Raw genomic sequence first — 25,262 nt, 5'->3', positions numbered from 1 at the left:
ATATATGAAATAACTAACTAATCAATTACGCGTCACGAGCTATCTATACTGTCTACGTGATATAATTCCAGCAGAAAGAGCATAATTAATACAAGCAGATTTATATTTGCATAATAATAACATTTAACCACAGTGCAAATATTACTTATCACGTTACAACCGTTGTTTGCTACAACACTGATAATATATAGTGATATCATTAACACGGTTTTAAATATGTTTTATTGCTAAGTATAACATTATTACACGTAAATACATAAATTATAAAAATAAGTAGAAAAAAATATCAAGTTTCTTAATGTGATACATAAAAAATTTTCAGCACTATTTTTTATTACGTTACGTATATGATAGTAAAACTCTCATGTTTCCATTACGTTTAATCTTAAGAGTCAAGGAAACTATCTCATCCTAGTCTTTCTTTTAGATCGAGTCACTTAGTTTCCTTAGTCATTCGTTACTCTTCGCACGATTCGATATTTCATCCACTTTCTTCCAGTTTTCTTCGAATGACCGTGTCGGATGGTATTGTTCGCGAGAGCATCTTTCGTGACCCCGTTTCTTTTTACACCTATTCGAAAGTCAAAAACGGAAGAGCGACTACAGAGATAAACTCGTTTAATCCTTTGGAATAAAGAATTAAAAAAAAAAGATTCTTTCGTTTTATAAGTATTCTGTGACTTTTCTAGACTCATTCAGAAATAGAGAAAAGTCATTAAATATAATATATGATTTACTGTGAAACAGAAGAAATAATGTTTTTGTACGATTAAATAATAATTTGCTAATATTTATTATCGTTCAAATACATTTTTAATAATTTACTGTAGAATTATTTATTCTAATAATACACATAATAAAATATAATGTTTTAGCTTCTATTACTGAAAAAAGAGTTTGGTTGTTTTTCGACGAAACAGAGAAATACTGGTTAAATCGACCAGAATTCCTTATAATGCAACAAATTAGTTGTTTGTGCTAATCAAGATTAGTGTTGCATTATAAGGAATTCTGGTCGATTTAATCAGTAATTCTGTTTCGCCAAAAAACAACCAAACTCTTTTTTTACTGTAGATAAGATCAGATATATATACTTTTCTAAGTTTTATCTGGATATATGTATTATCACTGAATATGCTTTAATACATTCAAGTCTTCTTAACAGAATGATTTAGCGAATTTTATAAAGATAACGACAAGATTTATTTCACAATAATCGACCACTGTACTTTATGTATGTTTGTATATGTGCATGTGCGTGTGTATGTGTGTGTATCAACTTTTTCAGCATAATTTTATAAAATTTTGATGACGCATTCTTAATTATCATTCTCATTATTTATAATGACGCGAAAATGATAATTAAGTTATTTATATTATATAATTAAGTTATTATAAATAACTCTCTCTTATAACACAGTTTAATTGCATTATAATACAATTATATTCGTTGTCTCATTTTTCGCAAATTATACGTCGATGAGTAAATATCCAACACATATTATATAATTTAATTGCCAATCTCGTAGAAATACTCGCGTACTAATCCCGATTGATTATTTGTTGTAAAAAAACCGAAGATAAAGTTATCATAAATTCTCGAGAAATTATTATGATAAAATCATATCGAATAATACCGAATAACTGAACGCATTAGTTCACATTAGTCGATTAGAAATATATATATTTCTTAGAAAGGAAATACATAGGTTAATCGAGAGTATCAGCGATAACCTTGATGGGTCCAAATCATAATCAATAATTTCCTCAACCGCATTATAATCGCTGGTACAATTTTCGGCCTTGTCATGACTGTCATTAATTCTTTCCTCCTCCGTATAATATTTTGAATCGGTCAATTCCGGTTATTGCCATGCCCCAGATACGCGGTTATCAGTCAATAACAAGCAGTGCTTCCGCGCGTAATTGCACATTGTGTTGACAGACGATCTAGCTGGCAATGCAGCCTCGCGATACATTAAATCCACTCCCACTCCTGTCTTTGCACTTGTGTATCTTTATGACACGAGATGGCATTAGCTAAAATCGCGTTCTGTCTGGGAGAGGCTATAAATATCAAAGCCACATAGAGATATTAACCAGAGATCGCAACTTCGCTCTGGTCCGCGCGCACCATCTGTATTCATAATTCTGACATATTGATTATTGTGTATACCTACGCAGTGTAAAAAGTGTGCATAGAGACAAAATGTCCGGTGCCGAGGATTCTCCATGGTTCAAAGAAAGAATGTCAAAAATTGTCGAGAATCTCGGATCGAACGTGGAGGAAGCTCGGTACGAGCTTTCAAAATCCGTGGAAGGCTTCATGTCTACGTTGTATTACGTATGCGTGAAATTTAAAGACAAGACGAAGGGAGGACAGAGCGAGAAACTGACCATGATAATAAAGAGACCCACGCAGATAGAGATGTTCAGAGAAATGATCGACGTCAATCCTCAGTTTCACAATGAGATCGTGTTCTATCAAATCTACGCTCGGCCCGACGAAAACTTTGTCAAGTGCTTCTACGCTGATGAACGGCCACCCATCGATTCGGTGATCGCGTTGGAAAATGTCAACCAACGAGGATACTATTCCTGTCCGTACAAGAACGACGTTTCTCTGGAATATACGTTAGCGGCGATACAGGAGTTGGGACGATTTCACGGCAAGGGTTACGTAATGAAGGAGCAGCAGCGCGAAAAGTTCTTCGATATTGTGAAGCAGCTTCAAGAAACCAAGTATAAACCCGGAATGGACGACGCACGCAAGACATACGTCAACATTCCCGCGACCCGAGCAGTAGAATATCTTCGTGATCAAGGACACGATGCGATTTTTTGCGATAAAATGGAAGCTGTACTTTCGAATGCATTCGACTTAATAATGGTAGAAATGGTGAAACCAACGGAACCTTTGGCCACGCTGTGTCACGGAGATTTTACAGTACTCAATACTCTTTTTAAGACAGAAGACGATGGAGAGATACGAGCGATGCTGATCGACTTTGGAACTTTAGGATATTCGACTCCCGTCGTCGATCTTTCTACGTTTCTCTATCTCTGTTGCACGAATGAATTGAGAAAGGATAAACTTTTCGAGATTATACGAGTCTATCATGAGACCGTGAAGAAGTATTTGCTAGACGCTGGTGTTCAGGACATTGATAAGTATTCGTATGATGCTTTCCTGGACGATTTCAGGAAAGGTGCCCTTTTCGGTTTCGTTATCGCGTCCTTCTTTTTACCGGGATTGTTGGGATACCTCGACAATCTACCTGAGGAAGTGGATATGCTAGAGCATATAAATTACTGCAAGGAAGCAGGCGGAGATGAAATATCCAAAATATTAGCTGATATGCTACTGCAGTTAAGAGACTTTGGTTTTTTGAAACATGTTTTATAACTGTTTATTTTTTACATAGTATATATATTTATATTAGTCAGTGGCTGTGATGTATGTATGCGAAAGATATTTTTAAATAATCAATGTCAGAAGCACACGTGACGTAAGTATACAAGGAGTGTAGGTTATAAAAAGATAAAAATTGTTAATATTATTTTATAAAATCATGTAGCGTAATTTAAATTTGCATATCCGCATTCCACATGAATTTCTTCCAAATCGATAGACCGTCTTTTCTTATACGTTAATTGAGTAATATTGCATTTATTTTTTTGTTTATAAATATTATTTTTATAAATAAGCGCATTAGAATTCTTCTATATTATAAGATAAAATAATGTTATGAAAAATAATGTTTCAGAAAAGAGCAATTTTTCTCTTCAGAATATTTTTTTATATATGAATAGAGAAAGTCATGCAAAGTAATTTCAAATTATATGTAGAAATGGCACATGAGAGAAAAAGGGAGAGAAGAGAAAGAGAAAAAGTGGTATGTAAATAATATTAATATAAATAAAAAATAATAAAATCTCTCTCTCCTCGCTCTTCTATTTTTTATTATATATTTTCGTTCTCTATTTTACTACTACAGTCCTTTTTACATACCTTTGTTTAAATCGTTTACTATCACGGTTTTTTTAAAAACTGTAGTCATTTTCGAGTCGTAATTATAAAAAAAAATATTAGAGTTTTATTATCAATTGATTTTATCAGATAGGATGGATTATTTTTACACACTCGAGTGTAACTTTTATCAAATAGATAACAAGTCAAGTGTAAATTGTTGCTAAATGTGCTGATTTTACGAAAGGAGTATATGTGTAAAAATATTGCGAAAATAAAATAGCGTAAATATAAGAAGCGGATTAGAACTGGAGTCTGCTTATGTGTGTGTATGTACGCCACACTCACAATAAGTGCAGTATTGCGGAAATGTCCTGGTACACATTGGTGAAATTATTCTTTCGTCTGCACACAAGTCCGAATCTGCCTTTCAAATAAAGAAGCGCCTAGCGTAATCCTCTAGAGAATAACTTTGTCATTTCCATATATTTTTCCAAGCTAGCAACGGCGTTTATCACGAAGTTCACTTATGCCACGTACTGTCCCAAGTTCGCGTACAGTCGAATTTCCTTCTACATTAATATAACAAAATATTAAGCAAAAGATAAGCAAAGTATTACGTCATGATTTTATAACAAAAATTTTTATTTGTAATAATATTGCCCTTAAATATATACTATTTATATTGAAAAAAATATATATTTTTGTCAGAAGAACGAAAAAAGTTAATGGTAGACGTGTATATGTGAGAGTACATTAAAACAGAGAATATGTTTAATATAATAGGAAATTTTATTTGTGAAGAGAACATTCCTTTTATAAATATTATGTTATTACATTTATCATGATATTTTTATGATAGTATAGTCGTTGTAATATTTTTGTTATGAGAAAAAAATTCTACAGGTGTGAATGGAAATGCGAGATTTGACGAGTCACATGTACTTTGCACTATTGTGTAATATTATGAAATGAAATTTCAGTATTCCAAGGATGTGTGTTTCAAGGATGTATGTCAATGAAAAAACGTGATTAAATAATATAGCTTATATGCTGAAGATTTTTCCATACATGGCATCAATTATACATCTATTTTTTATCAAAATTCACGATTTGAGAAACGAAATTTAAACCACTGTCTAAATAAGAAATTTAAATATAAAATTAATATACGCATAACAAACTTTTCATTTTGATTTTAAATTTACATCTTTAATGCGTTGCACTTTTGCACTCATGTATAAACAGTAAAAGTTGTATAATAAATTTCTGACGTATATGTATATAGGCACATGATGTCATAAAATTTTATAATTATATCTATTCGTACCATGAAAGCATTCGTGAAGTAACCTTAAGTCCTGAATTGGTTGAAGTTGATGAAAATAGAGCTGATCTAATCTTTCGTAATTGCTACTACAAAGAGTACGATAACATGACGTGTGAAGAAGCCGCCATATATGTGTGTTACACACGTATATTACGCACGTTATGCAACTCTAGAAAAACGATTTGTCTATAGTGTAATACGTTACAGTTACGCAACGCATTAATGTATAATGTTATCTCGCTTATTAAAAAGATAAATCATTTGAACGAATAATTATTAAATAGAGAATTATAAATAGCTATATATACTGACATTAATATTTAAATAGTAATAGAAAAGTATTTAAAATATTTCGTTTTGTACAACAGATCCGAAATAAATAATAAATAATAAGTACAATTAAAAAGATTGTTGTATTCAAAATTTCATCTTGGAATTATTATTTTTAGCAAAATTCTTCTCTCTCGTGGGATTTTAGATCGGAATTGATGTACGCATTAGTTGTAGTAAATAAATTAAAAGAATATAATCAACCGAAGTAAATCAATAATACATCAATTTTGAATAGTGGAACCAATTAATATCGGAATTAGGTCATAAATAGATATTTATGTAACTAATTATCTATGGCGAGATTTCAACAACCGGAAACATTTTCGTCGATCGCTCGAAGCGAACAACGTCGATACAGCGGTTCGAGAACCTCGGAAATCGCCAATGTAAGCTCGCTCTCGCCCTCCAGTCGTCTCTTTCTCTCTCGCATAGTTGTCGAAGCGTCGCCTAAGATAAGTTTGATCGTTAAGACCAAAGAATGCGACACCGTATACATCGCCTAGCGTGAGAAACTTTTCGAGGGCCGCCCGGAGCGAGTTTAACAATCGTCGGTGTCGAACTCGCTGGGTAGTTGCAATATCGGAGAAAATACAGAGTATATACGTATGTATGTATACACGCTGAAAGATAGAGAAAGAGAAAAAAGAGAGGCGGAAAAACGTAAGGAGAAACGGCAAAGGGATTAGAGGGAATCGAGGTAGGAGGTGACAAGCTCAAGCCGGAACGAGGTACGAAAGATACTGGAACACTTTAATCGAACTGCAGTTACGAGTTCGAGTGAAGCAGCGCTTCTGTGCCTTCTTCAAGTTTCCTGATAGTCTTCTATCGGTGTAACTCGCGAGAGCCGCGCTGTAACGATTTCGAAGAAAGTGATTCCTGTAAACAGTCGTTTGTCACTTCCCCTTGTTAATGTCTTCTTGAAATTAGAAACTATTATTGTGTTCTCGTCGATTAGCTAATATCGTGAAATATAAGCAAATAAATTGGCGAAACCGTCTCATAGCAATAGCGATATGTCATATATAATTGTATTCTTCACGCGAGCTTTTTATATTCTAATTTTTAAATATAAATTCATGTTTTAATACATATTATTATTGAATTTATTATTCGGTTACTTTCGAAGCGCGAAGTATATCTTTAAGCAGCATGCAAAGATTAATCCAGTTGATAATGATAAAATAAGAGGTTGTAAATTAATAATTAAAAATCATTATGTTTCCTGCTATTTATCTATCTCAACTAGAGCAAAAATAATTAATTAGATTACTTTATAAAAGATAATGCCTCGTGTATAATCTTGTATTTAACAAATTAAGTGCTATATTCGGTCTATATCTTTAACCTTTCGAATATATCTGTATCCGCATGAATAAAAAAATTCGATTAAAAAAATTGTATCCCGACGTTTTCTTTTCTTTGAGAGAAGATATTATATCAATAATAATTAATCAAGTTAATTATTTCTAGATATCACTGATATCACAAATTTGCGTCAACACAAACGGTTAAAAAAAAATGAGATATTTTAAGAACACTGACCGCAGTTTGCGATATGCAAATGTGAGAAGAAGCGCCATCGCTCTTCAAGAAGTATCATTTGGCTAACTATACACAAATAAGACAAATAAATATATAGGCAGTTATTTAGAGCTTCAATAAATTATTTGACGAATATTCTCGGCAAAATACAGCCACACGAGGACGACGGAAATTACTCGATTTGTTCCGATAATCAAGCGAGTAGTCGTGCAGGATGAATAAATCCACGCTACCCGCCAGCGTCCCGAAAGGAGTAAATCCCGCGGGAGTACCGTGCTGGTTTACCGTTGCTTCGCGCGCATTTGTCTCGTGAAAGAAGCATCTCTCTCTACCTACGGTGATCTAATCGTTCGTCGAATTATTTCGAAACATCGTGCTATGATTTCTACGAAGTCTATTTCCGCGCGCTTTTTCCATCGCGCTATTGCTTCTTATCAACGTCGAATTTTTCTAGAGCACGAGGTTAATAATGCTTATCTTGTCAGTGAATCAAGGTCCCTCGATAAATAATTTTAACGAAACGTCGATTTTCAAAATATCATGTTCTAAACATCCGCAAACATTTGCCACTCTCACTTTCCTCGACTGCTTTTTTCTGCCCCGTATTTCGGAGTCGTGTATATGAGCGATACAAGATACAAAGGGAAAAGGAGAGACGCTAAGAAGGCAGGAGAAGGCGGACAAGTGCAGATAGGATCTAAACGGAGGATCGAACGCCGTCCGGGAGGATATGGGAACCGTGCGGGCGAGAAGTATGCAAATGCGAGAGTACATTTATCTCGGTACCACGCCCATGTATTTCCTGGGAGTTTCCGGACGCATTGTCGGGAGCGAATCGAATACCCGCGCCTCTACCGGCGACACACACACACACACACAGACACATACATATAATCACCGTACGCACGTATACGCGCTGGTGGTCTGTGTGTACGCGTATGTGCCATCGGTCCGATACTCCGGAGATTTACGAGCAAACTAGCCCGGTCCCCAGGGCTAATAGACCGGCAAGTTATGGGCCAATTCAATTTAATTTCGAAAATAAACAACCACCATTGGCGACGTCGGTCAATTTATTCCGAGGTCTCGCGATGCGGCCGCTCGGACACGGGGGTCTGGTCTCTCCTGTATAAAAACTTTCTCGGTCACTTCATCATACGACGAACGCTGAGCTCACTCGGAGAACCCTCATAAGCCGTCTACGTAAAGTTCCATCTCGGATTTGCCGCACAATAATCAATGGACTTTGTTTAATTGAAGCGTATGCCGGAGCAATGTTGTAAGTGTGTCGTTCCGCGCATTTGTATCGCATTTGTCAATGACATATGTATGTGTGAAAAGTAAGATTGTATGTATAAAAATCTTCTCGGTTAAAAACGTAGAATGCAAGATTATCCGCGGAACGTGTTTCAGTTTATATCGCGTTAAATAATAATAAATTCTTACTTTAATCGAGAATAATCGAGAAGATTATTCTCAAGTTATTTTTCGTAAAAAAAATATAACTAGTATAATACTACATTTTACTCTGCCAAGATTAATTTTTAAGTCGCGCACGATAGCACGCATCCCTCTTACACGATACTCGTATACGAGAATAATTGTGCAATTATTTTCACAATTTAAAAAAAAAATACACGTGTGCAATAATATTTTAAATATAATAATTGCATGCACAAAATCTCGCGAATCTCTCTATACGGAGAGTATAATAAGTAATTGTAGAAGATGCGATTGACTCGCCAACGAATCGCATTAATCGAAATCGAAGGCAAATGAAAGAAACACAATGATAATGGATTGGATGGACACACCCTTGTTACCAAGAAGCGGCCAAAGTTTAATGAATTATCGCGCTTGGTTTCTCGCAACGACAAGAAGTCGATGCACGTTAAATTACGGAGTGGTAATAAAGCCGCGCGGGCCAGTAAAGCCGGCATGGCTCATTAAATTCTCCCGATAGTTTTCCCAGCCCCCGATTTATCGATGCACGCGAGACTTTGCACATTATGCATTCCCCAAAGTATTGTCTAAGAATACGCATGCTACCGCAGCATAATAAAGTTGCAAACCGCGTAATATTCTATCAAAATCTTACGAGAAACTTGAAGGAGAGAGAGAGAGAGAGAGAGTCTGATCTAACTTTGTTACAGATGATGTAATAAAGATGATTTATGTCGTTAATGAAATTAAATACTTGTTTGATACTTTGATTAAATGAAATATATATGTGTAATATACTTAACGCGTACAAAGTCAAAAAGTATAAATAAGTAATGATTTATAACAAAAATAACTTGCCTTCTACCATCTTTTTTCCCCACAACAAATATAATAATGCAAGTCACTGGCACTTTGGTAACCGAGGGATCAGTTAGTCGGATGAGGCGAATTCACCACCACGACCGCCAAATTACGATGCAAATTGCGCGGGCTTTGAGCGGGCATTTTCACGCGAGTTTGCACCGCCGTGCAACTTTCTCGCGAGTAAAATTGGAAAACTGCATCGTGAATTATACGTTAATTGCGCGTGACTCGCGATAAAGCACAACTCGCGTGCTGACATGGTTCGCGAAATTGCGCAAAACTTGACGTGATAGCACGTGGGTGTACGCGGGTATCGACGAGGAACGTTACGTTAAGGGGACACTGTGTGTCGGAAAAAAAAATTGCGTGCCCTATCGAAGAACTGTAACACGCCGAGAGAACAAGCTCGTTAATATCGTCCCGCGTATTATCACGGGGGAAGATAAAGAGCGCTCTTTCAATTTGTTCGACTAATGGCAATTTTCTCATTACGCGAAATGTGCTCGATCAAGAGTCTCGAATACATATATGCATACGCGGATTCGAAATTCTTTTTTTTTTTTTCGTCACTTTGGGCCGCAAACAGCGACGCCGATCCATTATTGGATGCCGATATTCATCGTGCCTGACCTGTCGATAGATTCACGAGCGTCCGCTATCTTGGCCCACAGCATCGGGTACCATATTCTACCCTCGTAATCGCGCTGTTACAGCGGCCGTGTTGATCGTCACACGTGTAATTGGGTCTCTAAGACTATGTATCGGGATACAGGGTTTGTCCGGAAAGTAATGCGTCGCATTTTTTTGTGACGCGACTATACATCGCTGAGCGATGGGACCGGTTGGGGAGGAAGGGGGGTACCCTTAGCTTTCCAACGGTAGGTCGCTCAATTGTTTCCATGCGCTTGGAGGGTTAGGACGGCTTATTCTGTGAACCTCTGCTTAGTGGTCGCGTCGAACTTGTGATGGAGAGAACGATAGAGCAACGCTATGCGATAAAGTTTGTTATTACGGCCTACCTGACCCGGATCGGTGTGGCAACGGTGCCGCAGCCGCCCTACAGTCCCGACTTGGCCCCGGCGGACTTTTTTTTATTTCCTCGGCTGAAAAGGGAGCTCAAAGGACAACAGCTCGAGTCGGTTGACAACGTACAAGCTACTTCGACGGTCTCCCTGAACAGCATCCCAGTCAAGGAGTTCCAGAAATCTTATGACGCATGGAAATCGCGTTGGCAAAAATGTATTGACGCAGAAGGGTCATACTTCGAACAATTTTAAGTTGTTTTACCTATGCGATCAATAAATTCTTTTTTAAAAAAATGCGACGCATTACTTTCCGGACAAACCCTGTACATACATAGTTCCGTTCGATTTCGCATCCGCTGACACCGTAAATACGCCATATCCGAGTAAATGCGCCCTGACAGCGTCGTAATGCATGATTGTTGCCGAAAATATACGGCACAACGTCATGACAGATGCATCGATCACAACATTGTATGAAACTGTCTTAACGTATATAAAAAAATTAATACGCGATAATACTGTATAAAAAATAACATTAATTCGCAAGATTCATTTTCTATATTTGTAATATATTTTATTTAAGCACAATTTGATCGGAACGTAAATGGCAAAATATGAATGTGAGGTCACGTCGCGAGGGATAACGGGATCGCGAGAGGAAAAATGGAAAACCGCGATCAAATATCGGACTCCATCTTCCGCGCGTTTTATGTAGAACGACAAAAGACGAGCGGAATGGGATCTCTTCTACGGAATCGAGGAATGACGGATGAATCCAAATTCGTTGAAGAGGGTGAAACGCGATCCAGAGCAACTTTACTTACTATTAATTCGGTATAGCTTCTCAGACGCGGAGAAAAGCGTCGTCGGTCATCGATCGCGGCTCGTCAGAGCTTAATTATGTGATAAATTCACGTTCCTCTCTGTGTTCCGCGGAAGAAATCATCTCAACGTTTGCCAAAAGATTTATTACATAAAAGCATGATATTCAAAGTGAATAGCGAGCGTTTTCTGCCATGCTCTGCGGTCTACTTTTTCGAAAAGCTCATACAACTCATTTTTGCCGAAGCAATAACTGCTTCCTCAATTAAATTTTCAATCGCGATGCAGAGTCAAGTTTAAATGGTCTATTTGAATCAATGATTTGAATCACTCTCGTATTCATTTGACGACTGCGTGAACGAAGACGTTAGACGAAAAGTGTGATTGCACAAAAGATTGGCGGGAAAAGAAACTTGTATATGTGGTCAGATTATCTTACATCCGATTACAACCCTTTGGATATAAGCATGCAGGGACGCTAACAAGACACAAATTACAGCTTCGTGTTCATTATCTATAATTATTGCACCATTTTTTCGGGAGGGAATAAGAGATTGGATTACTCGCAATGAATATCTTTCAGTTATAAATAATATAAAATAGTAAAAGTGGAAAATTTTTTAAGTAACGTGTCGGGGATGGAGACAATTTCGCATTATATTCATTCGCCACAAGACACGGTATAAATTTATATAATGGCATAATATATATATATATATATATATATATATATATATATATATATATATATCGCACAACTTTCGCCCATATAAATTTACAATTCAATATTCGCTTTGCGTTATGAGAATTATTGCACAGTAAAAATGGATACTCTTTATTTGTTCTCTCGATAGACATTGTATATTTATTTTTAATTGAATTATTAAATGCACTTTCAACTTTGCTCTGCGGTTGAAATAAAATAAAAAAAGGGGGAAAATGATTTTATACCGAATGCAATTAGATATTTCTCCAATAGATTTTTTATTAATATCATCCCGTATTATCTTATTACTCGAATCGTGCATAATACACGGATGTTATCCAACGATCCGGCCGATGATTTTCAGCTCCACCGGGAAACATTATATTAATGTAATCTAAATGATGAACGAGAGATGCAGAAGCAAGGTTCGCGCCTGCTCTCCGTGAAATCTATACAAAATTATATATTTTCTCGATATTAAATTGCGTATTTCACGCAAGATAGAGATTTCTCTCTTGTCTGGGTAAAAAAATCTGAATCTTGAAACAAAAATCTTAATTTATGTATGGTTTATATATTTGCGCCGAGATAATTGACATTAAATATTGAAAAGTCGCGTGGCGAAAAATGGCGTTGGCGACCGAATTAAAATTCTCGCTAAAAACAGACTCCCCGGCATAAACTGAAAAGTTCATTACGTGAATCACGTGCGTGAAATTTCCCGAAAACCGTCATATCGCATCGTAGCGGAAAATTTGATTTCGCTAATGGGATCTTTCTTCTCCCTCCCTCTTTCCACCCCCCGGCGTGTTACATCCCGCAGAAAATACTTGGCGGTAAAACCGCAGAGTTTCGAACAATCTCGACATTAATTCTACCTCCAGTTACCGAGCGTAACTCTCTCTCTCTCTCTCTCTCTCTCTCTCTCTCTCTCTCTCTCTCTCTCTCTCTCTCTCTCTCTCTCTCTCTCTCTCTCTCTCTCTCTCTCTCTCTCTCTCTCTTTCTCTTTTTCTCTCTTTTTCTCTCGCCCGCGTTCGTAGAAATATTTTCTATAAAACCCGCTCTCTCTTCTTCCGCGCGCACAATGCCGACCATGCTATGGAAGTGAAAATACTTTGTCTTGTTTTCAAAAGGGACTTAATATTTATCATGGCAAAATGTTTAAAAGACTGTTGCCGACAGGTCGCATAATTTAAGTGTTTCCTATACTCGCACTATTTTGCATGCCGTCTCGTTCAAGTGCGCCGTGCTTGTCTCGTATCGAAGGCACCGAGAGTGCAATCGATAGTTTTTGTGAATATTGGAAATGCATATTCGCGCGACTATCATCCGTTTGACATCGCGACCAGATTTTTACTCCCTTCTCGACGCAACAAACAATTATCACGGAAACGTTATATTTTGTGCATTACATTTATTATTTATATACGAGGAGAATAAAATTTGAAAAATTCTACCAAATGTTATTTATTCGTGAAACATAAGAATTTCCTTCTCTGTAAATTTCTCATTTGTATTATTGTTTTCGCTCCTAATTTTTATTTTTTTTGATGAATGCATGTTCTCTTTTGGGATAAAAAAAGTTCTTTTTTTAATTGCTATATTCAAAATATTATTTTTTTGATGTACAGCTTTCTATAACTACGAGTATTCATTCCAATTTTATGACCAATATCATATTGTTGTACATCCATGAATGATTTTATCATTATTTGCGTCCTGATATTTTTCTGCAATTTTTATATTATAAAACACAAACTCTTTTTTTTTCAATTGCCGCAAGAATACCGGATTGTTGAGGTGGAAAAATAACATTCCGCGCACGATGCACGCTACGAAACATAGTGTAATCACGCTTATTGTTAAGACAGACCGATTTATTTTTCCATGTATGTCGCTCGTATTTTTCTATCGAGCAAAAACGTTCGCGAGTCTTATTAATAAAACAAATGTTGTTTTTCATGTCGCCTATACATACCTAGAATTAATTCCGGCGAACACGTAACAAAAATTAAATTAGTACGCTTTTATCGCGATCCGTCTCGTAATATATGCATTTTATTAAGGGCTCCGCTCAATAAAATTGATTTATCAGCAAAACCTGATAATAGCTCGAAATCTATACAGGATGAATAAATTTCGTCGAAGATCTCTCGATTTGAGCAATGCGTATATTAATTATATTAAAAAATAGAAATATCTCAATTATTCCTGACGTTTTCTCCTTGTTTGGAATGTTCAATCTGATTTGCTCGAAGCTTTTAAAAAGAAAGATCGCATCGCGTATGACGGATTTTCGCGTTTTTGTCAAGCGCTTTCGCGAATGGCGACTATGTCGGAACTCGCGTGTCTCGTGTAGTACGCTTAAACGGCTTTTTAACATTCGTCGCGTGTACTTTTGCGCTCGAAAAGAGGAAAGATGAAGGGTGGCGGCGCTCGCAAAAAAATATAATAGTCTGGACTGGGATCGAAAGGGACGAAATCGCTTATGGAACCGCACGATAATATATTATATACGAATCGTGTATGTATAAATGCAAGATGATCCCTTTGCGTGTATACATCGGTAGCTCTTTTCTGAATTATAAACGATTGAAAACAGCCTAAGAATACGAAAAAGCTAAAAAAAATATATGAAATCTTGTTTCTTATCCCTCTTTCTTTTTATTTATTGAGATATTCTTACGCATTATCCTTTGCTTTAATAAAAAATTAAATTTGACAGTTATGTTCAAAATAGCTTCGGTATTTCGTGGGTAGCATGAAAAAAAAAAAAAAACGTATCAAAGCCATAGTCTGGCGACATATCTTGAATTTATACCAGTGAGCTAATCGCGAAACTTTAGCTCCGAGCTGTAAAATGTCAATGTAATCCTGTCACGTAAATACCTGGCGATAAAATTATAGTATACGTACGTATAATATGAAAGAGCTGGGAGAGAGAGAGAAGATGAAATAAGCGACATAATAGATGAAATAATTTTAGCATGATAAAAGTGAAGACAGTTTAATTCTTAATATTCAACTTGTCTGTATATATAAAATATATTAAATATAATATAAATATATAATTATGTGTTATAAACATAACGTGTTGTATTTATGTGTAGAGGGAAAAAATGAGAGAGAAAGAGGAGCTTTAAAATATATCTCCCTTATATTATGACAACCCAGTTTAACGCTTGCAATGCAAATCTTACAATAAGCTGTTAATGCATTTGCACGACCAACTAATACAACAGAACTCTTTGTCATAGCTCGTCTATATGCTAAAGTAACCACGAGAAGGAGAGAGATAGTGAGAGAGGAAAAGAGAGAGAGAGAGTGACGTATTGAATTTATAAAAATCCCATCAATAATGCTTTCGAGAAAAACTCGTTATCATATTCATTATCGACACGAGTTTTCGCTACCGCGCAAAAATTGCGTCCGCGCATATTTCGCGAAGAGAGGGAGCAAGATATATTCTCTCTTGCTCTTTCAAGCGCAGGAATATTAATGCACTTATACATTGTATAAATATGAGCGCAAAGAGAACATCGGCGTGATAAGCGGCGGATCGATACTGTCGGGAACAAATCATTCGTATGATAAAATATTAAATTGTAGCTGCGACAATATTTCATAACACAAATATCCACCGTGGCGGTCATTATCGCGCCCTTCGTCAATCGTGCGTATTTATACATATACACGTACGTGCGAATATTTTTGAATCAATTAAACTCGCGCGCGCTCCATCGAAAATCACGAAAATCGCAGCTGCTCGTTCGTGGAAAATAACATCGGTATGTCGAGACGAGAGAGGAAGAAAAAAAGGAAAAAAAAAAAAATAACACCCCATCGCGTGATAATATTCCACTCGTGATTATGCGACATTTTCCTCCGGTATATAAGAGACCGCTTTTGTATTACGGCGCCGGTATAATTCCGCGCATTCGTATGTTTATACATCAGATGAAAAGAGGCAGAGGAAGAGAAAAAATAGAGAAACGCAAACGGCGGGTATCAAAAGCGCATAATTTCGGCTTAACACGGACGCCACTCGGATAGAGCACTCTTTTCTCTCTCTCTCTCTCTCTCTCTCTCTCTCTCTCTCTCTCTCTCTCTCTCTCTCTTTCCTGGCCTCGCTCCGTTATTGGCGATAAACCTCAACCTGTTCTTCGCGTGTGTACATACACGAAATGTGCGCACGCGCTTGCGGCCTCACCTCGCTGTGCAATTCATGCCGCATCGAACGCGGAGGTGCATTTAACCTGCCCTGTGCGCGAACTCGCGAGCCATTGAGATAAAACGCGCAGTAAATAAACAGGGCCGCCCGCGCCTATTATTTACGAGACAAGAAATATCGAATCGGCGCGGCGGAAAAGCCGAGCGGATAAATCGCGCGAGTACATGCGTTTAAACCGAGCGAATATAAATGTAAAAGATGTGTGCGGGATGTCGCGATCATATGTCGGAGATATTCGACCATAGAGAAATACCGACTTACAGGTGTCATTATATTCGCGTTAGCGAATCTCTATCTCTCTCTCTCTCTCTCTGCGTTTTTTCCCTTAGTCATATTTTTTCAGCAACGTAATCGCTTTTGTCGTCGCGTGTGAAAATTTTAACTCAAGATCGAATGTCAAACGACATCCTCGAAATTTTTTCACACGAATGGCACATGAATGATGTGAAATAGTAATATGATGCCGTCGAGTCGAGTATCATTATTATGTATCAGCACGATTATGTTACCCTGTTTTAAATTAGAATAAACATCATTTATTTTTGAGCCTGTTGGCTGGAAGAATATTCATCGTCTCGTTTATCGAGTTTGGATCCTCCTCGATTCAATAGAATATGGACAATATAAAAAAAAAAAAAAATTGGAAGGGAGACAATAAGATTTATCTATCGTGGTAGAACACAATTTTCGTTCGAATCTGGCACTCGTTCCTTCAATCGTTCTTCGCGAAATCGTTCCCGACAGGAAGTTCCGCGATCCAAATAACGACAGCGGATATCTCGTACGGCGAAGCGAGCCAGAAATCGCGGATTAAAGAGTTCTGTGTCGCGCCGCAGAACGAGGTGTCAGAGATCGCAGACGAGGAAATCGTCCAAGTTTCCAGGTCGATAGAAGGGTACAAGAAGGGTGAGAGTCTCGAGAAAAGCCGGCCAGAGGAAACGCAAAGGGTGGAAAGAAGAAGGTTGAGAAAGAGACGCAGAAAGGAAGGAGAAGGTGGCAGAGTTTTCTCTCTCTCGAACGCGGAAGAACAATTGAATCAGCGAAATCAAACTATCACGAAAGGAAAAGAGAGAGAGAAAGAGCGCATCTGAAGGCAATCACGAACCGCAGTCGAATTTAAATGTCACCACCGAGGCGGCTGCGTAAGTCGACGTGTTCGGCCATTGAGAACCAGAAGAGACGAAGAGGGGATGGGAGATTTAACAGCGTATGCGCGACACGGCACGCTGCATCTCCGAAGCCTGGTGGTGCATCGCCATCTCCGGAAGTGCATTTCCGCTAGGGCTCGCCCGACTAGCTTCGTCCGCTCGCCCAATGCGCCGCCATCAAGATTCGATTTACAATTCGAAATACGGAGAGACAGAGAGAGAGAGAGAGAGAGAGAGAGAGAGGGAGTTTCAATCTTATCGAAATGTGCATATACAATACTCGGGTGAATGAAAAAAAAGAAAAGAGAAAAAAGCGCAACGAGACTCTTGCGCCGTGTACGCAATTACGAATCAAACGTGTACGTCGGTATGTAAATTTACACGTCGCATTTGGATTAGATTCGACCGTATAACATGGCATTCGATATCATCAAAGTTTCTGCTCGCAAAATCGCGGATTCGTGCCTCGACGCAATTTGCATTTCATCAGTCAGCCCGGACAGACGTGACGTTATTGTTATTTTTAACGAAAAATGTCATAAACGTAAATTTCTCACCATCTCTTTCTCGCGCGTCACATTTCGCATTTACAGCTCGAATATATATATATAATATGGTGTACCAATTATAATGCACAAAATATCCCGAGCGTGACAGATGTTCCTTTTTGCATCTAATGCATGAAATAATCATCCAAAATATTATATCCCGTAGCTGCACTCTGCTGTGACAATTACACTAAATAAAATCGGTCGCACGGTCACGTACGGCTAGTAAAAATCTCCGAGAGTCGTTCGACTGCGCGATGTGCAACGATCGCAAGCCGTAACCATAATCGTAAGAATTCGGAGCGCGCGTTTTCCGCCTCTTTCACTCTCTCGGAAATATCCGGCCAGTTTTCGCGTCGTTATTGCGAAGAGTTTTAGTTTCGGGCTAAAACGATCCATTTATTTCCACCGGATATGCAGTAGCTCACCGAGATCGTCGATTCGGCCATCCGAATTACGGCAGATATATATATATATATATATATATATATGCATATATACGAGAGAGAAAGAAAGAACGAGAGAGCTAAATGTGGCTCTAATATTTACCGGATATCCCGGACGAAGCTAATCTTTCGATGCGAAATTGTACGTCGTCGTTGCAGCGTGTAATCGGACGAGCGAGACTCGATTATATTCGATCGAGTGGGCCATCGACCTGTGCGATCGACCGGGCACAAATTTAATCTTCTAATACGGGGAAGAATCGCGCGCGCGAAAAAGAGAAAGAGAGAAAACATATGCGCGGCAGGCTCTCTCTTCCGCAGCTTTTTCTCAAAAAGTGGCAGTCAGCAGCGTCAACGATTTTCCATCGGACTTACTTTTAACGGAATTGGACAGCCCGCTCGGATTTTACGACGCATAGCTATGTCTTCTTCTTCGTCTACGTTCTCGGTTGCTCGGGGGAGACGCCTGGAAAAAATAGCGAAAAATACGGCGGGAAATATATATCGGCGGAAAGCCATTTTGCTCGCGCGCGCATATTTTCAGGCAACGTGTCGTCTTCCCGACAGACATATATATATGAGACGTTTATATGTTATCTGAGTGCATTTAGGTCTGGCTCGATTTAGCTCTCTGATACCGGCATCTTACGGTAAACGCATGCTAAGTAAACTTGTAAATAAGTCGAGGCTCTGCGATATGCAAGAAGCCTGGGATAAAATCGCTTTTGCTTTTAAAAAAAAATTTTAAATTCTGCTACGTATTTCACATCTGTCTCTCCCAGTGATGAGGGCGTGAATCATCATAATCAATCATGACAATGACATGTCGGAGCTGTACAGAGAGATTGGTAGAGAAAACAATTTGTTAGGGAATCTTAAGTCGGGTATTTTCTTATCACAAGTCACACGCGTTAGAATCTTCTTTTATTTGTCAATCAAAGAAAAAAGGAGAAGACGACTTTTTTTTTAACGCATCAATTCGTCTTATTTTTTAATAATATTCAAGATATAAGAAACATCGATTTTTTTGGGGACGAAAAGCTTAATTTTAATAAATTTCTTATTTTGTTTTGCTATGTAATTTCAACAATGCAACAGCACAACAAGATATTTCTCAATTTATCTCGCAAGCCAATCTATATAATAAATTGGGTAATAATTTTTTACCATTTTTATTTGAAGAAAAATTAGTAATTTGTTATCTTATCCACTACGTCATCTAATCTTCCTTATCTTCCTACCGAGCGAAAGGTAGACTATTGAAAATGTGAACGCAATCGTGTCGTCGCGAGGTTTGTTTCATTCATATCCCGCTATGTGAATCGCGGAAGTAATTCAGTTACGAGGTTGAAAGATAAACCCGCGCGAGATACAGAACCAGATGCTGGCTTTCGCGAAATAATTTTTAGCGCGCGCGAATAGTGTCGCGCAAATGCAGATTCCTCCTCGAAAAATGGTCCACAAGCGTCTCTAGGAAATGCTGACAAAAAGGCGACGCTTTTTTATCCGTATCAGTGCTATCCCTCTGCGTGCAACATTTGTCGGACGTCACATCGCGCGCGCAATTTCCGAGCGGTGCGAATTTTTCTCTCCTGTCGGACGGTTTAAGTGGAAGGAGGAGGCGCGCTTAATACGTAAAGCAAATCGTAACAGGAAGCAAACACTGGTTCCGAAAGCACCCCCGGTACGATACATCGTGGGAGGATACCAGCGTGGTATTTCGAGGTCAGCTATATATATATATATATATATATATATATATGTAGATGTTCGGTAGCGTGCAAACGGCCCGCAATTACTCCGCTTTCTAATTTGGTTCTGGCCGTCCGATCTAACGATCAAATCACGTGACCTCGAGGGAAGGACTGAGATTAAGCTCTAAAACGTGCCGTAACGTAAAGCCGTTTCTTTCGCTTCTCCACTTTCGCGATATGATACTCATGTTCTGGCCCTCTTCTCGCGAAGTATACCTTCAGCGAGAGTCTCTCCTATCGCAAATGGAACGATAAACCTATTGGAGTTTCAAGATGAAAACTTTATTTCATTTCAATCCTTATTTCTCTCTCTCTCTCTCTCTGCACAGGCGCACACTTACACGAAAGTGTATAGTCTATTTCTATTTTCGGTATTTTTTTCATATTTTACGTAGAAGGTTCCAATAAACTAATAAAAAATATTTAATAAACTAAAAAAATTGGCACGTGATAGTTTATTCTATATATATATATATATATATTATATATTCCACCCCTGTTCCCATAGATTATAGGAAAAATGAAGTGCTTGAGGAAAATATAATTTCGCCACGGAACACCTGCAGTCTCTCGAAAAAGTTTCGCGTGGCTCTTATATACTATATATATATATATATATATATATATATATATATATATACATATATTAAGAACACACGGTCGAGACCATTTATGACCTATTTAATCCGCCGGGCTTAATTGACCGTCGCGGCTCCTCTAATCTCCGCTAAAGAATTCGCGAGCAACTTTTGAAATCTGTCGCTGTCGCTATGTACACTTTGTCGCACGGTGTAAAACTTACGGGCAAACTCCATCATCGGGAAACATTACTTTCGGTGGACGACCTGGTGCTTCCGATCGTGATTCCGCGCGTGGACATTGAAGTTTTACGGAGCGTGAACGAAATACGTGGAAGGGATGACGAGGAGGTGGGTTGGGGGTGGGAAAAGGAGGGAAGGGGGTGAGTGAAAAAGAACTGAAGAGTTTCGTCGAGGGGTGGCGATATTATAGATCCTCCTTGAAGAATGTGCGGTTACTCTGTTGACGGTGATGAATGAACTTCCGTAAAGAGAAACGAAGAAAAATTTCCATTCGAATGATGAACGCGGGAAGAGCAGCCGAGATTATCGGCGTGGACAAGAAAAAAAAAACGTAGATATGTTATCGCGGCGTAGTAGTACTAGTTTCAATCGGAAGGAGAGATCGGTGAATATTGCAAGGTTTGCGCAACATCAGAGTTTATAGTCGCATTCTGTTCTCTCGACCATTCCCCCCATTCATCGGATTATTCGTATCTCCATAACTATTATAGCGATTTGTGCCGCTATTAACTTGCAATTGCAACGGATGCTGTATTTCATACACTACGGAATCCCGGAGTAGATACGCGATATTATGAAATACTTATCGTTATACGTATACGCGTTAAATGCTAAATATATTAACCGAACGATCAACAGAACTATTCAAATATTTTTTCCTGTAAATTCCGCGGGAGATAACGTCCCTGAGACACTCTGTATAATCTACGTGATTTAAAAATTTATGCAATTACGAATTAAAGAAATATGATTAAAGAGCTTTACCCTCGCGTGCGTTTTTTTCCAGAGAATGAATTTAACCACGTTGGTGGATTTAAGAATTTCGAAAATTCTCTCGCCGTCGAGAGCCTCAACAATTTTAATGGAATTAAGAAATCGTTTTATGCGTCCGCAAACAGCGAGTCTATCTAACCGGAATTTCCGCCAAATCGAGGGCATTTGCATAAAAATGTATCTCACGTCGGCCAACATCGGAATATTTTAATGTAACAATTCTCACTGCTATTATTCCGTTGATAATCGCGAGAGATTATACCGAGAATAATACCATATCGTCAAATTATTTCATCTCAACCGTCTGTATTTTTTACGGTAAAAAAAAACATAACTCGTCATCTCTTCTTATATGACACGAATATAACGTAAAACATTTCATCGAAACGAATTTCGCCACGAGAATTATTCTCGGCGCGCGGCAGAGTATATAATAACTAAAAAAAAGTCCGATACCTGTTATTATAACGAAAACGACGGGGTATGTCGTTAATAAAAAAGCAGAAACACCGTCGACCGATGTTCGGGGACCGGGTCTCCCCAACGTCACCGAGAGAGAGTCATAACAATTTCCGCCGAAAACTCACGTCCTAAAAATGCGCCGTGACATATCCATAAAAGCTCGCGAGTCGCGAAAATTCGGCGTCGACTACAGCCCGATGTAAATACGAGCTTGATATGGCGAATTCCAAGAGTGAAAGCAATGAAAGAAATTTATTCATAGCCCGCATCTCTATTCGCAAGATAACATCCTCCGCCGTGCTTTAAGCAATATATATATATATATATATATATATATATATATATATATTATTTACATATATTCCGCGGAAACGTCATACGCCTTCGTTCGCTCGTTCATTCTCTCTCATTCTCTTCGGCAAACGATCGATGAGAATCGTCGTACATGTTGTTCCTCTGGATTCCCTGTTCGGGACCTATGAATATTCAAAGGGTGGAAAGGAAAAGATGTGTCGGCTTTCCGTTTTACGCTACTATTTTTTCTACGATCGACTCATAATCTTTCTCCCTTCCTTTCTTTTTTTTTTTTTTTTGATCGGAAAATACATTAATCCGAATCTACATTATTCGCGTGCCACGAGTTCGTCTGACGATTAATCGTCACCTGTGGACTCTCTGGTTGACTTACATTTTTTTTATAATCGTGTTGACTAAAAACTCTTCAAGTCGACACGTATGGAAAATTCAAGTTGATAGATTCGATGCGCTCTACAAATGAGCGATTAAAGGATAAAAAGGAAAATTAAACCAACGTATCTGCAGCAAAATCCTGTATAAATTGTGAATACGCAATCTAACAGCTTTCTTCTGCTGCAAATGTAATCTTGCGAATAAAAAAGAGCAGCATTTTTGAGAAAATAAGAATCCTGAGAGAAGAGAAAACACGCTTCTCTCGATACACAACGCGCGCGCGCGTTCTCTCTCTTTTTTTAAATTAAATAACCAGCAAAAATATATGAGGGATCGATCAAGAAAAATCGATCGACCAAGAGAATTTTATCGCAAATTTTGCCAATTAACACATCGTGTTCTTGTATAATGAAAGCAAATTCGACAGTCACGCCTAGACGATCGTTAACGGTGGCTGGGAATGCCGTTTTCGAGCATGTGGTTAATGAATGCGGGAACCAGTAATTAGTTATTGGTTTTAGCATAACGTACATACGTTTACGCGTATTGTGGCCCAATAACCGTGGCAACAGGCCTCGGACCGGCACCTGACGCAACACTGCCAGCCGAATACTAATCAAGACCACTGCAAGGGAAATGTGAGAACTGACGCGAAACTCTCGGGACAATGTATTCCCTCGCGAAAAAAAAACCAAGTACCTATATACTTTACGTCTTTATTAAGGGCATCCTAAACATCCTTGAGAAGTCTGTTATTTTTTCCTGTTTTATCGACAAAGTGCGAGCTTAGATCAACTATAAATCTATTTATTGGCTATACGAATTGTTTTTGATTTGAAATTAGAGCGCTTCGCCCTTTGTTAATATTAATACTTTAATTTGTACAGCAAAAAAAATTTGTCAATCTCCATTGTCTCATATATCTTGATTACAGAATTATGAATGCTTAGAATTCATAATTCTGTAATCAAGATATATGAGACTATACAGATCAATAAGTTATTTCCTGTACAAATTAAAGTATTAATATTAATAAAGAGCGAAGCGCTCTAATTTCAGGTAAAAAACAATCCAATAGATAGATTTAAAATTTATCTAATCTCACATTTTGTTGATAAACAGGAAAAAACCAACAAATATCTCAAAGACGTTGAGGATCCTCTTAACGAGAGAAAAAAGGATATGAGTTTTCTGTGTGACAGACGAAGCGTTGGGGCAGAATTTAGAGGCACTCTTCGAAGGGTGAGTTTTGCACTCGCATCTGAAGTAACAGTCGGTATAATTCTATGTCGCGGATGTGCGCGCTAGAGCGCGGATATTCCACGCGGATCACGGGGATATCAACGACGTCGTCGCCGACGTCGTCGCCGACGACGACGACGACGAGTCGCCCTCGTAACGTGTTTGCTGTGCTTCCCGGTAGCTGAGGTTAACTGCATCTGCTGCCGCGAAACAAACTGAATACTAATAACGACGTCTCGCGATGCGCGCCGTCGCGTATTACAATATTGAGTGCCAAGTATCTGTGTTACATCTGTGTCCATGTATGTGTGTGTGTGTGTGTGTGTGTGTGTGTGTGAGAGAGAGAGAGAGAGAGAGAGAGAGAGAGAGAGAGAGAGAGAGAGAGAGTTACCGTACACGTGCGGTACATCCACCTCGTAGATCTCTGATAAGTGAACTAGGTTACGTCTTTGCTTCCTCTCCTCCTCGTCCTTTCCCATCCCTTTCGTCGTGGCTGACGTTCTGTGCGCACGAAGGGCCCCGGGAATTTAATCTCTTCCCGCGGAATATCGTCGACGGGCGACGAGAGATACGCGCCGCGCCACACGTGATTCGTCTGCCTAATTATATACGTAACAACTGTCTCTCGGATCTGTTAACCGTTATTTGTGTCTGACTTGTGCCCGAGATTCCTTCCTGTTCGCGAACCGCGAAATCATGCATGGCAATCTACATCTGTTTGCCCTTCGTAATTAATCGTAATCACGCGTCTGTTTTCGTTAGTTAATTTCAGTGTTTCGTGCATAAGAAGAGGAGAGAGAGAACGGGGAAAATGCGTTTCCTTCTCCTAATATCGGTATATTGCACACGTGCATATAGTTAAGTATCTCCATCAAGAATTTCGTAAGATTGTCACGTACTCGCTTACCGTTTTATCTTCGTCTTCACGTTGTATCAATGAGATCGGGAAATGGTTTTCATTATTACGCTCATTTCATCGAGTTACTTACCTGAAACAGAAATAAATAAATACTTTACTTTAATATTATCCATACAAAAATTTTCGATAAAAGCAAAACGCACATACTTTAAGACAGAAAAGACATGAATTTTATATACGAGTGCAGGAAAC

At 38.3% G+C, this 25,262-nt stretch overlaps 2 protein-coding genes across 6 annotated transcripts in view; one reads left to right on the top strand and one right to left on the bottom strand.

Moving 5' to 3' along the window:
• The window catches only part of LOC114942317 (neurotrimin), a 341,341-nt gene that overhangs the window by 172,411 nt on the left and 143,668 nt on the right, over positions 1 to 25,262 (bottom strand). The window lies entirely within an intron of this gene.
• On the top strand, positions 1,967 to 5,019 carry LOC146720996 (uncharacterized). Its single transcript, XM_085487525.1, has one exon. It carries the CDS (start codon positions 2,210 to 2,212, stop codon positions 3,404 to 3,406), a length of 1,197 nt encoding a protein of 398 aa, XP_085343651.1. The 5' UTR covers positions 1,967 to 2,209; the 3' UTR covers positions 3,407 to 5,019.

The sequence above is a fragment of the Nylanderia fulva genome, unplaced genomic scaffold (genome assembly GCF_048542155.1).
Source record: "Nylanderia fulva isolate GAGA-0341 unplaced genomic scaffold, ASM4854215v1 Scaffold57, whole genome shotgun sequence".
Lineage (NCBI taxonomy): Eukaryota > Metazoa > Arthropoda > Insecta > Hymenoptera > Formicidae > Nylanderia > Nylanderia fulva.
The sequence above is the reverse complement of the archived record's forward strand: the minus strand, read 5'-3'. Positions and strand labels throughout refer to the sequence as shown.